The 15296-nt window shown below is 36.9% G+C and overlaps 1 protein-coding gene across 12 annotated transcripts in view; it reads left to right on the top strand.

Moving 5' to 3' along the window:
* DMD (dystrophin) overlaps positions 1-15296 on the top strand; it is a 1246037-nt gene that overhangs the window by 218622 nt on the left and 1012119 nt on the right. The window contains exon 1 of one of the 12 annotated variants that reach the window (XM_084515487.1): positions 8638-8895. The exons of the other annotated variants lie outside the window; for them this stretch is intronic. Within the exon in view, the coding sequence (XP_084371613.1) occupies positions 8877-8895 (19 nt within the window). The 5' untranslated portion in view covers positions 8638-8876. Of the gene's footprint in view, positions 1-8637; positions 8896-15296 lie in introns of those variants that run through there. 12 annotated transcript variants of the gene reach the window in all.

The following is a 15296-nucleotide window of genomic DNA, read 5'->3' as shown; positions in this document are numbered from 1 at the left end:
CTCTGTTAATTAGTCAAATTCAGCCCGAAGTGTAAATGGACCTCAGTCAGTCTTAGGCTGTTTAATAATTATGTAATTACTATTGCATTTATTCTTCGCAGAGAGCTAAAAACATGACCCAAAGTCAAGTGAAATCTCTAATGGAACTGATTCCTTAGTGTTAAAATTGAGTAGACTGAATTTTTAGTAATATATCTTGGAGCTTCTGTACCAAATCTATAGTTTTAAACTAGCCTCCAGCTTTTTTTTTTTTTTTTCTTCTTTTTTTTTTTTTCCCGTAAATCTATCCAATCATGACTTAAAAATCTGGAGAGAACACCAGAACTTGAAATATTTTTTTGGCATTGTTCACTCTTAAAAATGTGTGATTGTATTCTCAGCTTGTCCAGCTTCATCTTGCTATTATTACAGATTTCTTTCTACATAGATATTTCCAGACAATAATCCAATTCTAACTTTGTCTTAAAAGACTAGATAAATTAGGGAGCAATCAAGAATTGTCAAAATAAAAAAAGGTTTTCCAAAGTTTTGGCACAAATGAGATTCAAATATGCCAGAGCTGCCCAGTCTGTAATTATAGAGATGACTTTCACTCTTTAGAATAATTAATTTGATCCTGGTAGTTTTTCTTAATTGTGTGATAAAAATTCAGTCAGACTTTGTCACAAGACTGTTTATATCTGGTCCACAGCACATATTTGTTCACGCATCAGGGGATGATCACACTTGTCCTTATATGATGCTCCATCCCAGGAATGAAAGTGAAATTCCCATGTTACTTCAGATGTGTCTCTTTAAAATAGCTTTTATACTGATCTTTGTAAACTGTTTGTGTGAAAAAAAAAAAAAAAGAAAAAAAAAAAGGCATGCAGACTAACAGCAAAATTTGAGTTTTGTTTTAATCTCATAATCTCATAAACTGAAAATGTAGATAGAACATGAAAATACTGCATGAGGCAATCATTGAATCTATTTGTAGTAGGGTCTGTGTCAGATAGATATCAATCCCTATTTTCCAAATATATGTCTCTGAAAAGAGACTGCAGACAAAAGAAAATTTGATGAACCACAATTTGATTTTATTTATGAAACTCCTTACTAGCTTGATAGCATTGGATCAAAGTTTCAATGACTGTGAAAATAATGGAACTCCTTCCTATTTGCATTGTTACCTACATTTCATTAATCTTTAAAAATAGTAATTAATGAATTAGGAATAATTTTTTTTCTAAAACTCTTAAATATAACCATTACTTGGTATTTCCACAAGTCTGTTTTCTTGCAGTTTAAAAATAACTGTTTCCATCTACTGGGTAGCAAAGAAAAACAGGAAGAGTAAGAAGAAAATAACTACATTTATCACTGTATTATTGCTTTTTGCTTGAAGATAAAAACTTCTGAATAATTTCTTTTCTTAGATTCAGGTCCAGTGTCAGCATTGATTTTTGTGTAATTGTAACTGAACTGATGACTATTTTAGTGTATTTTACCGTACACACCTTGGATAGTATTTCAGTTTGTGTTATCATACTGAGCATTTGCAACTTTCATTCTGTATGCAGACTCAGGACTGTTTAGCTAATTAGGATCAAACCAACAAATCTTTGGTAAGCATTCTAGCAAAATTATTGTTAGAAGGTTTTGGAGTTGAAGGTTTATTGTGAAGGTTTCTAGTTGAAGAGTGAGGGAAGGGAGCAATGTAAATAGTATTCAACCGAGCACCATAGCTTATTCTGTCTGGAAACCTCAGATTTCTTGTTTTGTGTCAAGAGATTATCAGCAAGTCTGAGATAGAGCAATTCAATTTACACTAATCTTAATGGTCATTTTAATTGAATTAAGTCTTATCAGTGAGGTGTATTCTAAGAAGGTTTAATTGTACTGCAGACTAGAGCTATCACTCTAAACGTGATCAGGTAAGAATTCACCAGGTAAGCAGTATGGGGCTTGGACTTGAATGAGAAAATGAAGGAGAAAAATGTTCTGGGGATTCAGGTCCAAACCAGGGCTCCTGAATGGGTGAGTAATCTGCTGCTAGAAATGTGCTACTTGCTGCTTTCTGCATGTTTGTCATTTTGGTCATTCATATTTTTAATTTCTTGGCATAATATATAGCTATACTCTGGGATCAGACATATGGCACTGGTCAGTGGAAACCAGTACATATTCTGAAGCAAAAGCAAATTACCTGAATGTAAATATAGTTGGTTTTGATGTTACAGTAGTATCTTTTTCCTTCTTCAATAAGTAACTGAATAAGTTTTACTGAAAACAGAATATAAACAGTACTTCCAATTTTCTAGTAGAGTAATTAATTTTTGTTTTGTTAAAGACAGACTACGCAATGGGAATGCAAAATGGTCAGGAATTTCAGGCAAAAGAATAAGAACAGAAACTAAAGAGAAAACAAGGCCAAAAATCAGGAAAGGGATTAAAGTGTCTCTGTTTCCAAAGAAATACAGAAAAAAGCCTATGGCATAGACTGAAGGTTAGGGAAAATGTATGTGCTTTCCTTGATTCAAGTGGACTGCGAAAGGTAAATGGGTTCAAGTGGACTGCGAATGGGTTTGCATCTCATTTGTCTTTCCTGAGCAGCATAGGGAGCCCTTACAATGAGGTCAGGCCTTCAAGGCTTCCCAGAGATGTATACAGCATGGACCCATCTTCATGAGTGGTCTGGTTTATAATTCATCTTGCCAGGGCCATTCAGTTGAAAGCAAACACCAACATACACTGGGAGTGCCAAAATACCCTGGTTCTTGTCTTAGCTGGCATAAAGAACCGCAGGAAAGGTAAAGCAGTGCTTTTGAGGGGTGGTGTGCAAAAGATGGTGCAGCAATGATTTGGGAATCTGGTGGGAATGAGGAGATTGAAATTGTGGTTTCACTCAGAAGCTGCCCCAGATGTTTCCTTGTAGCACTGAAAGAAGAAAAAAAAAAAAAAAAGGTAACAGAGTTGAGGGATAAGGAAGAAAATGAGGTGCAGTAGAAGGGAGTGTCAGTAAGGACTGCCCTGGGGAAGTCTGGAGACCTCTACCACTGCCTGAAGAAGCACAGGGCAGCAGAAATGTTTTACATGAGAAAGCAGGGACAGCAATATTTTATAATAATTCTTTCTATATAGCTTGCCTAATTATTACACTATCCAAACTCCATATAAACATTAATTTGCAGCACATTGGGATTATAAAACTCAGCAAAACTGTGATTTATAAATTTATCAGAAACAATTATATCCAGCAGACAATTTCTGTATCTTAAGCTTTTCTGACAGTTGTCTGCAGATAAGATTGGCCTTTTTGGCAGTTCGGTAACCTCGGAAGTTGACTGTTCTGTGAGAGTGGGTTTGTGTGGAGATAGGGATTTAATAATGTTTCTTTTACTTTATCACAACGCCAGCTGACAATTGGACAAGCTTCAGTACATTATGCTATATCTGATAACATCTTTAGTTCTTATGTGCACAGTTTAAATTCAATATGTATGGTCTTCCAGGGCAGAAACTGCTTTTTATCTCCATTCAACCAAGTACTCATCATACTGCTACAGTAATAGCAGTCCTTGAACATTCCTGAAAAAATGAGTCAAAATCTATCTAATTGTAATGGTGAAATAATTTTGGAAGGAATTAGGATCAAACAGATCTTTGTTGTACCTTAAATTTTAGGTATATTACTCCTGAAAACACCTCTGGCTCCAAAGATTTATTTCTCATATATTTATACACCAGTTTTCAGGCAGATTACAGTGGGAAGCACAGTAATAGCTCACTAACATATAATGTCTGTCATCCTCCAACTTCAGGTGGATAAAAACCTTTGCCACATATAGGTAATTTGTTTATGTTTTATTACAGCTATGTGGCAAAAATTGCACATTTTGATTTTCTGACCTAATGAGGCAGTCTTTTACTACCACAAACAAGACGTCAGATTTAATAGAAACATTTGGGTTAGGCTTACATACAGTATCATCAGGGAGTCCAAGCTGTGAATGCATAAAAGAATTGTAAATGGAAAAATGACAGCCATCTGGTGTACGGAGTTACATTTTGGGGGCATTTGAGATGTTCTCAGGGACTGCAACTATGATATAGCAGTAACGATCTTCTATTTTCTATTCATATCTTCCTATTCAGAACAAAAAAGTCAAAATGTTGTTATAGCTTGTAACTTAAGAAAACACTGTTTTAAAAGGAATGTACTTCATTGGCAGAGCCTGCTATTGCTTGATAACACTGGCAAAAAGAAGCATAAGGCAGAAGTAAAAAACTGGGGAGCAGGTTGATGAAAATAGAATTCTGTGGTTCAAAAATATACACACAAACATCCGAAACCTGTGGGCTATAAGGATATATTAAAATAGTATGTATCTGCACATGCATTATATATAAAGGATACAGAAGTATGAGGAAAATATTCAAAAACGTAGAATAGTTTTATGTGTATACACTTAGAGTATAGGGACATGATCTCAGTGTTGAGCAAGGCCCCTTGAGTACAGTACAAGCGAACAGCTATCTTCTTCCATAACACGACACTAAACAGCGCAGATGTTGCCTTTTGATCTTGAAGCAAAATCAATTTCCAGTGGAGTTTTGCCTTTGACCTATGTAGAATCAGGATTTTGCCTGTGATTTTATCAATTTATCCTTTCTGAAAGCCTTTGCGTGGTTTTTGTTTTTGTTTTCTTTTTCCCTCTGCTCTAGCTATTATTTTTCTAATCCTGGATTATCAAAAATCACTTCAGCCTGAAGAAAATGTGTATCTCTGTATAGAACCCGTTCAGTAGTAACAGCTCTCAATTATAGAAGAATATAACAGGTTTCCTTTTAGAAGGCTTCTTCTCATGAGCTGTTTGTAAGAACTATTTATATTCTCTGCATAAACTCTGATTTTCTTGCAAAAGCATTCAGGTTTCTCAACTGTGATCCAAATTACCTAGGGAGATGAAAATAAACAAGGTCTATTCGCTGATATCAAACCACCTACATGTTTTGTTTTTTTTTTTTTTTTTTTTTTGCTTTTCAGTGGCCACATTACCTGTAACAGTATCTGGTCCCTCAGCTTCTCCATATAACACCCTCCTTCCCCGAGTCAACTCCTCGCTGAGTAGTGGGGGCAAAGAGGCTTCAGTGATGTAGGAGGAAGGAAAAGACTATGGCAACCACAGCAAAGTGAGAAGCTACTGAAGGCTCAATGCAGGTGGGGTGGGAGAGGGGGTCCATGAGTGCTCTGGGCAGCCCTTCCAGCTGCCAAGGTGGACGGAGGTCAGGGAAAAAGGATTGGTGTCCAGTGTTCAGAAGACAAAGCTGTCCAAAACTAGGAGTCCCAGGTGGGGTATGAATCCAAAGGTAGACTGTGGTGTACAATATGGTATATTATTTTTCCCATCATCTGATTTATAGCTAAATTTCATCCATGAAGTGACGGGTTATATGTGACAGAAGAGTTTTATGGTTCTTTTGGATGCGGGAATGAAATTTTGCAGATCTTCTGGTGCATTCAGTTTACAGATTGTAGCACTTCCTTTAGGAAGAGGTTCTCTTTTTTCACTGAAATTACTAAATTTTTGAATAGCAGTAACTTTGTTTAGGTGTCAGGTAACCTAAGCAATGGTGCTTAAATGAATAGGAGTATTTTTTGTTGCATCAGCTAATGAACCCAGTCAGGATTGTGCCTATAAGCAAATGAAGTCCCACAGTGGAGGCTGGGGAACAAAAGAACAGAAAAGCTTTTGATAAATGCCAAACAAAAATCGTTAAAAGTAACTGCTTTGGTGAAATAAGAATTTTCACAAACATTTTGCTAGATGAGGCCTGTCCTTGTATTTCTGTGGTTCTGAAATACAGAACAGAGGTGGAAGGGACTGCTCTTTGCAGTCTGCCCTTTTGCAGAGTAAGGGAAAACAATTTCTCTAAGAACTAGTAGATTGCAGTAATAATTGCTACTTCATCTTCCCAACTAAACTAAAAAATTGAGCAATGTGCTCTGACTCGTGCTAGAATCCTCTGTACTCTCTAACCATTATTTTATTGTGAATTATTAATTTATGTAACTGAGTAGGTTTATTCCTATTTTATCTCTTTCATTTCTTGATTGCTTTTCATGCTCGTGTCAAATTCTTCTAAGTTTTGAAGGTCTTGGGAACAGACACTGTCTTTATTCCTGTTTTTACAATGCCTGGTTTTCCAAGACATGGCTGTTACAGAGTTATCATAGTTTTAAAAAGTCATGTTATCATACAATCACATATCATGTTATCACTGTTACAAAGAGTAAACAGGTAAATAATATGGAGATGACCATATCATCCTTATTTATAATTACTTACTAACCTTGTTCTGTGTTATGCCAGTGCTGGAATAAGCTTGTCATCATATACATTTTCAGTCATGCACAATTTCTGCCAAAATTTGCTTGAAAAACAGGCAAAAGAAAGAAAACATGCAACCTAGTGCTTGCTGTTCTGCTTGCGTAGGAAGTTTGAAATTGCCTTGTAGAAGTGCATCAACATGTTATTGTGGCTTGAGGTGCTCTCAGCCCTGTTATAGGCACCAAGACATTCCCAGTACTGTAAATGGAGTATTATGAAGAAAGTGCCCAGATTGCATCTTGAGCATGCCATTAAAAATAAAAAATAAAAAAATACCTGAATTCTTTCTTTCCAGCAGCCTATTTAAATTTATTAATTTTATTTTCTCTTGCAACTGACACAGAAGCAAGTTTAGTAATTTTAACAGACCCATTTATGAATATGTCTAGTATATATGATGCTGCCTGTCAGCTCTGTTTGTCAGATCCATCATGAAACATGGAGTGGCTTATAGAGAAGATATCCATATTCTTAGGAGAAGGGCATTCTTGTGGACTTCTGCTTATTTTTTTAAGGGGCAGGGGTGGCTAAAAAGGAGAGTTTTCAGGCATGTTGACATCTCCTTCATGTGAAATCAATGCCTACAGGTGTTTTTTTGATTATTTTTTTTAATCATCTGGATTTCCAGATCTCTACTCCTATTTTCTCTTACTATTGAACTTTCAATTTTTGCAAAGAACATAACTGTCAAATTTGTCTTTTTGCTTCATTTGATGTTGGCAGGCTAACTAGACAAATTGACTTTTTATTTAACACTTGTGTTGCACATTTTTGGGAAAAAAAAAAAATCTTGAGAAAGGATTTTCTTACTAAGGAACTCCACAGAGGTGTTAGCAGGACGCAGGACCATGAAGGACCTTTCCAGCAATGAGCCCACCACTCTCAGTGCAGGATTCAAGGGGAGACAAGAGTCGTGATTCACCATATTAAGTTTGGGAGAAGCCACCTTAAGTTCAGAGCATAGAGAAAGGTTCAGGCTCTGTCTATTCCCTCGCAAACACCACTGGACTGGACTGCTGTCCTGAAAACAGAGAATAATGGTGCTTTTATTATTATTATTATTTTTTTTTTTAGGGAGCTGCCATACAGCTTGTGACTTCTTTTAAATGATTTATATTTTTTATGGTTCTTGCCTGCTGTCAAATGAACGAAGACTAAAATCTTTTTTCTCTATGAAGATTCCGAGGTTTATGATAATTCATGGTTTTACACTGCACACAAAACAACAACAACAAACCAACCAACGGTTAAACTTAATGAAACCACCAGATTTTAGAGATCTTCAACTGCTTAAAATCAGTACCAGAGTAACCTGGAATGGAGCGGTGCTAAATATTTACTGTCTCCACACCTGCTGCCTCCTGGCTGTCATGGTTTTATGCTACACTGTGCTTGACAGACCACACACTCTACAGCCCAGCTTGAACTACTAGAATAAATCTTTCCTTGATCAATGCTTTGCCCCCTGCTTTCTCTCTACATGTTTTTAAAACCAGCCTGTTAGCTAGTAAAGGAACTTTGAATTCTTTTTGACATAGTCTTTAAAGTTGGATTAGGAGAGTTTTCTGGGAGAATAACAGTAATGTAATAATCAAATTAATTGGAATAATAAAGACAAAAAAAATAGAGGAGAGAAGAAAAATGTTTGTTTCCCCTCAGCCTCATGGTTATGAAATAAAAACCACAACCCTTTCAGGCGTGGAGCAAGCATGCTGGTGAAGTTTGCTGAAAGACAGCAGATGGTGTTAAAGTTGGTTATGGCAATATGTGTTACCATCTTCTTTTAATTTAGAAAAGAAGAAAAGGGAGAGGGAGAGAGAATTGTACCTCTTCTATTTTATCTGCTTGTGAGAGCGAGGGAGGAATGTACTGCAAATGGCAATACACTGTCATGTACCAAAAAGACTACGCTGGCTTTAGGGAAAAAATACACAGTAGCAGGCGGCCTTTTTTTCCTTAAGGACTTTAAGCCTGTTTGAATAGGACTGTAAGAGCAGGAAGAATAACCTCCCAGCCGTACAGAAAGGAGAAAGGCGACTGCTCCCCAGGTGCTCCCCCTGCGCCCCACGGGCGGCCAGCCGCCCGCAGCAGCCCTGCCTCGCAGATCCCGCATGACGCCGTCGGCCCGCTGCTGCCGGGGGGGCTGAGATCTCTGATGAGGAGGGAGCGTAATCAGGTAGATTGAGCTTGTGTAGGGAGAAACCATTTCTGCGACCAGGGAGGGCGTGCGGCAGGCGCTGGCTGCCCACCGCGGGAGGGTAGCGTGCTGTGTGGTTCGAGGCAGCGCAACCGGGCGTAATTCTCCCATCGGTTCCCGAAAAGGTTGCGCTCCCCTCACGCCCGTGAAGCTGGAGGCAGGTTACGTGTGTGCATTGCCTGCGCCGGGCAATGAGTCTCCCTCCAGGTTCTCTGTATTTGGCAGGATGTGTTAGAGAGAAGTACCTACAGGGAAATCAGCAAAACGCTTCCCCATGAAGGTAGCAGGGCTCTGCGCTATCGGAAATGTCTGGTGATTCGTCGGGTGAGTAACAGCTGAAAGGCACACGGCAGACATTCGCAAGAAGGAGCAGCAGCCGTGCGACCCTAAAGCTAGCATTTAGGTCAGTTTGCTGCCTGCTGGGACAGCCCCGGCACGCTGGGGCACCGGGTGCCTGCATGGGGTGGGATGCGGAAAGTTTGTGCAAGGGACTCCCAGGTGAGGGGTAGAGCGGGAGGGAGCTGGCCGAGGGGAAGAGCGAGCTCGGTTCTGTCAGATGGCCCTGCCTTGCCTAACTTCTGTTTGGTCGGATTCAAAACTGCTTGGAGAATATCAACAGGGTGTTAATATGGGAGGGGTGTTAATATGCAAGTAAACTTTTGCATACCGATTTTTTTTTTTTTTCCATGATGATGGACACTACGGTGTGTTCAAATGACAGTGTTAAGTGTTTGCGCGGTTGTAGGTAACAGATGCTGCCTGATCAAGGATTTCATTGCAGTGCTAAATGAACTCCTCATTATGAAAGAGAGCAGAAGGATGTAAAGTTCATTGCAAACAAATTTGGACATGGTCAAATGAATTACTGTACTGGTAATACAGAAATAGGTTGAAAAGTGGGCCATCAGGCAAAAACAACCTTACATTCAGTCTAGGGTAATTGAATAGACTTGTCTTTAGAGGATTAATTTGGAAAAGTATCTGAAGAAACTTCATATCTTTCAAGCCATTTGGAAATAAATCTTGAGAGAATACTTGACTGTATATATGTAGTACAGTGCTTCACTAAGGAAAAAAAAATGCTTGCTTCTGTTATAAATAGGTACCTTGATACTTTATAACACGTCTTATTCTATCCTTTCTCCTAAAAATAAAAGGAGAATATGTATTTTCTCTGAAACAAGCAATATTTCAATGTCTCATGAAGAAAAATAACAATAATAAAAAAACGCCATGGTTCAAAACTGAAGTATTTTCAGGGCATTTCAAAATTAATTTTCTTTTCTCTTCCCACTTTTGCAACCTTTCCTAACTTGGAGCTATAAAATAATGGTTTCTCCATCATAAGGCTGTATAGTGTTGTCATATTGGCTGTTTTTATAAATCTGTTTTTATTGGATTGATTAAAATGCAATTCCCCATTATTAAATTACTTTTATTAGTCCTCTGCTTAGGAGAAAAATGTTTTGGTCTTATTTCTATTATTTCAACATTTGAGCTTTATTCATAAGACACATTTCTCTGGTAACTACAGAGGCCAGTTAATGGTTTATGAGTTCAAGCTGAGTTGAATATAGCTAAGCTCTGTCTTGCTTGACATTTCATCAAAAGCTGTGTTGATTTGCAATGTTTACGGACCTATTTATTGAACCTTCACAGCTTGAACTATGCCACCAAGCTTGTTGACATTGCTGAGTTTATCTCCTGGTGCTTGTGCAATCTCAGAAGAAAAGTTTAGAGCAAATGAGTTATAACAAACTTGTCACAGTTCATAAAATATATAGTTAGAACAATGAAGTTGATCTTCTTGTTCATTGACTGCAAAACATTAGAGAAATCTGCGTAGTCTACCGTAATCTCATCTGGGTAGGTGAGCATATGTCCTTCTCTGCGATATTAACTTCCAGATCTGACTGTAGATTCTCATGTGCGTTAAAAGGCAGCTCCTAAATGGAACAAATATTTTCAATTCATAAGACTATTTATATTTGAAAACAAAATCCAACCATATTGCAGCACAAAATAACATGATTATCTTACTTCCGTAGATGTCTTATGTTGTGAGGAGTGATCTGTCAAATAAGCAAACAACAAATTGAATCAGGGGCTCATAAACACCATAAAAAATCATTCAAGTTTAAACAACAAGTGCATCCCATGCTCTGTGTTACTCTTCTGAACATCCTGTCTGCATAGCCCCTATTTTTAGGCAATAAAATAAGATATATTTTGCTATATAATCTACTACTATTACTGGATCAATAGTGCACATTATCATGGTTTCAAACACTTCTCTATGCAGCTTGAACAGAAATAGATCAAAGATAGTGCAACTGCCTGGCATCTTTGCAAAAGCAACAGAAAACTATGTACTGTTTATTCAACAACGGTAAAATGGATAGTTTAAGAAGTCTTGGATATTTATTTATTTATTTATTTGAGTTGCAGGGAAAGCTGTTTTCCCATGTGAACATTCTCATAGCTATCATTAACTGGGTTAACATGGTTGTTCATTTTCTTTTTAGAACTGTGGGTATGCAGCTAGGGATAAACATCAAAAAGGGGAATTGCATATATACACACATATACATATAGAAATAAGGGAGAATTTTTCCATGTAATTGAATGGGCTTTGATTGGGCTCTTGGTTCCTTTTCAACAGCTAATGAACAAAGAGTTTATGTTTTTCAAATAAAAAGTAATTGCTTATTGATTGTTCAATGCAAATTGTGTTCTATGGGCACAATCAGGAAAAAAAAAAAAGCACAACAAAACAACAACAACGTAGAAATATGCTGGAGTGGTGGTGGTGGTAATGTTTGCTTTGCTTAACTATAGCTATGTAACTTAGCCTGCTTAATTATCTGCATAGACTCAGTAGGCTCAGGTTCTAGACAATAGCGAGCAATAAGCTCTTTCTGCAAGCAGGTCCAAGCAAGAAATTAACATTGGTGTCTTGTTTCCTTAATTATCTGTGCATTAGCAGATTAGCCTTCTCACTTAAATGCTTGACTTTGGTTACTGAGGAAGCCCCAATATATTTGTTATAACCTTTGTATGTATAACTACAAGCAGTTGCCATCTGATTAGAACATGCTTTTAGAAAAAGCATGTACAAGCAGTGACATAAAATACATGCATTTTTAAGGATGTTTCCAAAGTGAACAGCTCTCATAGTTACACTCTGTTTCTTAAACTTATGGATGAAATGTGGTTTGGAGAAGGCATTCAAACTGACAAAAAATCATAGGAAATTCTAAAGTTAAAGGTAGGTGGTCTGTGTGCATGGGAGGGGCAACGGAAGGGAATCTGGCTGAAACCCACAAATGCTGGAAGTATCTTAAAATACTTGAGTTTCCTTTGTCACTTATTGACTAGATTTGACTTTTTTTTTTTTTTTCTTTCCTGGCAGTAGCGACATGCTCTGGTCTATTAAAACAAACAAACAAAAAAAAAACAAACACCATATTTTTCTGTTTACTGTATTCCTAACAGGATGAAGAACTTATGAAAATTTCTCTCTTACACAAGTTTTATTAAGCCCATCTTAAGCAATCAATATTTAAATTATCATAAATTGATACTTCTCAAATGCAGTGTTCAGTTTTGCTCCCAGTTCAGCCCTGCTTTTTGCTAGGTACTTTATGTATCCACTTCCATTGTGGCAGATGGGGAGTCTCCATCTCAATACTCCTTATAGGAATAACTATTCCTACCAAACTAACTAACTAACTAACTAAAGGGAAATTCTAATCATTCTAAGGTGGTTTTGACTTTTGTTTGTTTAATAGTTAATCTTTTATGCCCAGGTAAATGTAGTGATGATAGATGCAGGTGAAGTTTCAGAGGGAAACGTTTTCTTTTATGCAGTCTACTCATCTGCAGGAGCAGGACGTTCATCCCATAAAATTCAATTTTAAAGTAAAGATTATATTATATGTTAGAAAGCATCAATTCAGATAGTCATAAATACAAGCACATTCAGTGCATAGTTTAGGTGAAAGGATATTCTGTTGTCACTGAACTAGCTTCTCCAAGGTTATGATAAAAAGGCCATGTTATCATTTTATCATTAAAAAGTAACAGAGATAGTCAAGGCTGATCCTCAGCACTTTTTTTTCTTCTTTTTTTCTTATTTTTTTTCTTCTTTTTTTTTCTTCTTTTTTTTTCTTCTTTTTTTTAATTCTTTTTTTAATTCTTTTTTTTTATTCTTTTTTTTTTTTTTTAAATTCTCTCTCTCAATGCAATTTCTCTGTGTAAAAGTAGATTTAAGAAATTCACTTTCAATAAAAAATGAAAGGACAAGCATGTTGTTATGGAACTGTTTAACAGAACAGTCTAATGCTGACAATGGGTTGATTTTAGGACTACTCTTAGTCAAGGGAATGAAAGAAGCTTCCTGAAATATTTGATTTCCTGTGAATAAAATTTAATCAGCCTAAGAGAATAATTGGCTGCCTGTTTCAGGTGACGGTATGGGATGAGGGGGAGTAAGCAAGTTTCTTGAGGAAAACATAAAATAAAATTATGAAAATAAGTAATTGGAGGATGATTTTTCTAACTACCTCTGTGTTATAGAAAGAAATGAAAGGAAAGCAAAGCAAAGGAAAGGAAAAGTAACATGGGGAAAAAAGAAAAAAAAAAAAAGATAAAAGAAAAAGAAAAAAGCACCAAACAATAGCTTCTCTAACTTTTTTTGACAGAGATAACTATCTTCAGGCAAGTTGCCTTCGTGCCAGTTTCATACCCATTGCAGTGAATAAAGGCATAAGTTCTCTTTTGTACAGTATTTAAAATATAAATGCTTCAGGCAGAGGCTGTTCTTTCTACCCTTTTTATATTGTCTAGAACAGTAGACACAAAGGACCTTAAGTGCTGGTAGAAAGTGCAAACATTATGAATAATGCAACATACGATTTAAAAAAGAATAGTCACCTCAAAATGCTGGTAAGGAAAAACTGATAAGGATGGGATGGCCTATGAAAACTTGACTAGAATGTGTAAAATGGATATATGGCTTTCCAGGATGGTAACAAGGGAATCTTCTAGTTGTGGATCTTCTGCTGACAAGTTCAAGCATATATGATTCGTTTATTTTTTTGATTAGGTTATTTTACATTTTTATGAGGCTATTTTAAAATTTACTCATTTATTTTTTTTTAATTTTTATTTTTTTATAATCTCTATCTAAATCTTCCTGAGGTAAAAGTACCAACATGATGAAGTCATCTGGAAGAAATCTGGGTGGCCATGCATAACCTTAAATGAAGACATACTGCTCTTTTGCAAGTGGTCTACTTGAAGTCTTTTCATAATGGTGCTATAACAATGTCATAGTTTGGAGATGTGTTTTTCTTTCATTGCTGAGAACCACAGTCAGTGGAAGATGCCTGGTCACATTACTTCTATGTGGTGTCTAGAATGTCTAGAATCTAGAAATGAAAAACCTTTGCTCTCACTTCTTTTCTCCACTGGCCTGCTGAAAACCGTTGCTTTTGAGAAGACAAATGTAAAGCCTCTGTTCATCCAGGATTTGTTCTGAGAAGGTAGTGTTAGGTCACAGGAGGCTATGTTTAGAGCCAGGTTTCTGGGTTAATCTCTACATTTATAATATCAGCTGATTTTGTTTATGCTTTTTATACATGCCTCTAGACTGAAACAAAAATAAATAAAAAAAAAAGATGTGTACATCAGTGACAAGCCTGTTAGCATTTTTTAAATCTCAGAATGTCCTGAGTTATTCAGAAATTATAAGGAATAAGCAAAATGCTCCTTAGTAGAATGAACTGTGACCCAGAAAAAAAATAAAGGAGCACAAATACATAGGGAAGAGATTATGAATTTGGTTGTCAGTATGATTAATATATTTGTCACCTCTAGACAGGAGTAATTGGTAATTACTGGAGATTGGGTGGAGCCTCTTAACCCTGGTCATTCCTTTCTTTCTAAATGGTTCAGAAAATTTAGATATTGTGGTTAATTCCTTGTTAAAATACAGTTTTTAATGAGTGCAAGAGATCTGACTGATCACCACTGACTTTTTCTTCAGCTCAGGAGTCATACAAGCTCCAAGCAGCTACTCTGAAAAGCTGTAAATTGGATTGCCATGATGATGGCTGGTCCTGCTCTTTCCCCTCCCAGTCCTGCTGGGAGCTGGTCCTGCTCTTTCCTCTCCCAGTCTTCCATTCAACAAGGGCCTGCTTTGGGTGGGATATGAGGATGCCCCTCAGTTGCCAACAAACCTGTGTCTTAGTCACTCTGGTGCATGGTTTGGACTTTTGCCAACCAGCAGTTGAATGGGACGGTGGAGGGGCAAGCAGGGCAGTGGTAAGACTGGGAACCATTCAGAAATCCCTAAGAGTCACTCAAATACTCTTAGCTTTTCCACATGCTGGACACAAAACTTATGGCTTCTCAGAAGTTGGGACCTTTCCAGCAACAAAATTCAATTTTGCGTCAGTGATGAGAAGAAAATAAATTACTTTATCCCTCATCTTTGGAGAGCAGAAAATAAATCTTGGTTGTATTCCTGAAAATCCTTTTGAGTCAGCTTGGTCAGATCTAGTAGAGAACTGACGACTTACAGACAAATCAAATTACCTTTTTTTTTTTTTTTTTTTTGGTGATTTGTCTTTCCTGTGGAAGGTTGAGTTTTCTGAGCAGTGAGTTCCCCAACTTACTAGAGTCATATTTTCTCATCTTGATGAAACTCCCACAATCTCAGA

This window comes from Aythya ferina (assembly GCF_964211825.1).
Source record: "Aythya ferina genome assembly, chromosome: 1".
Lineage (NCBI taxonomy): Eukaryota > Metazoa > Chordata > Aves > Anseriformes > Anatidae > Aythya > Aythya ferina.
This window is presented reverse-complemented; position numbering and strand designations above follow the sequence as displayed.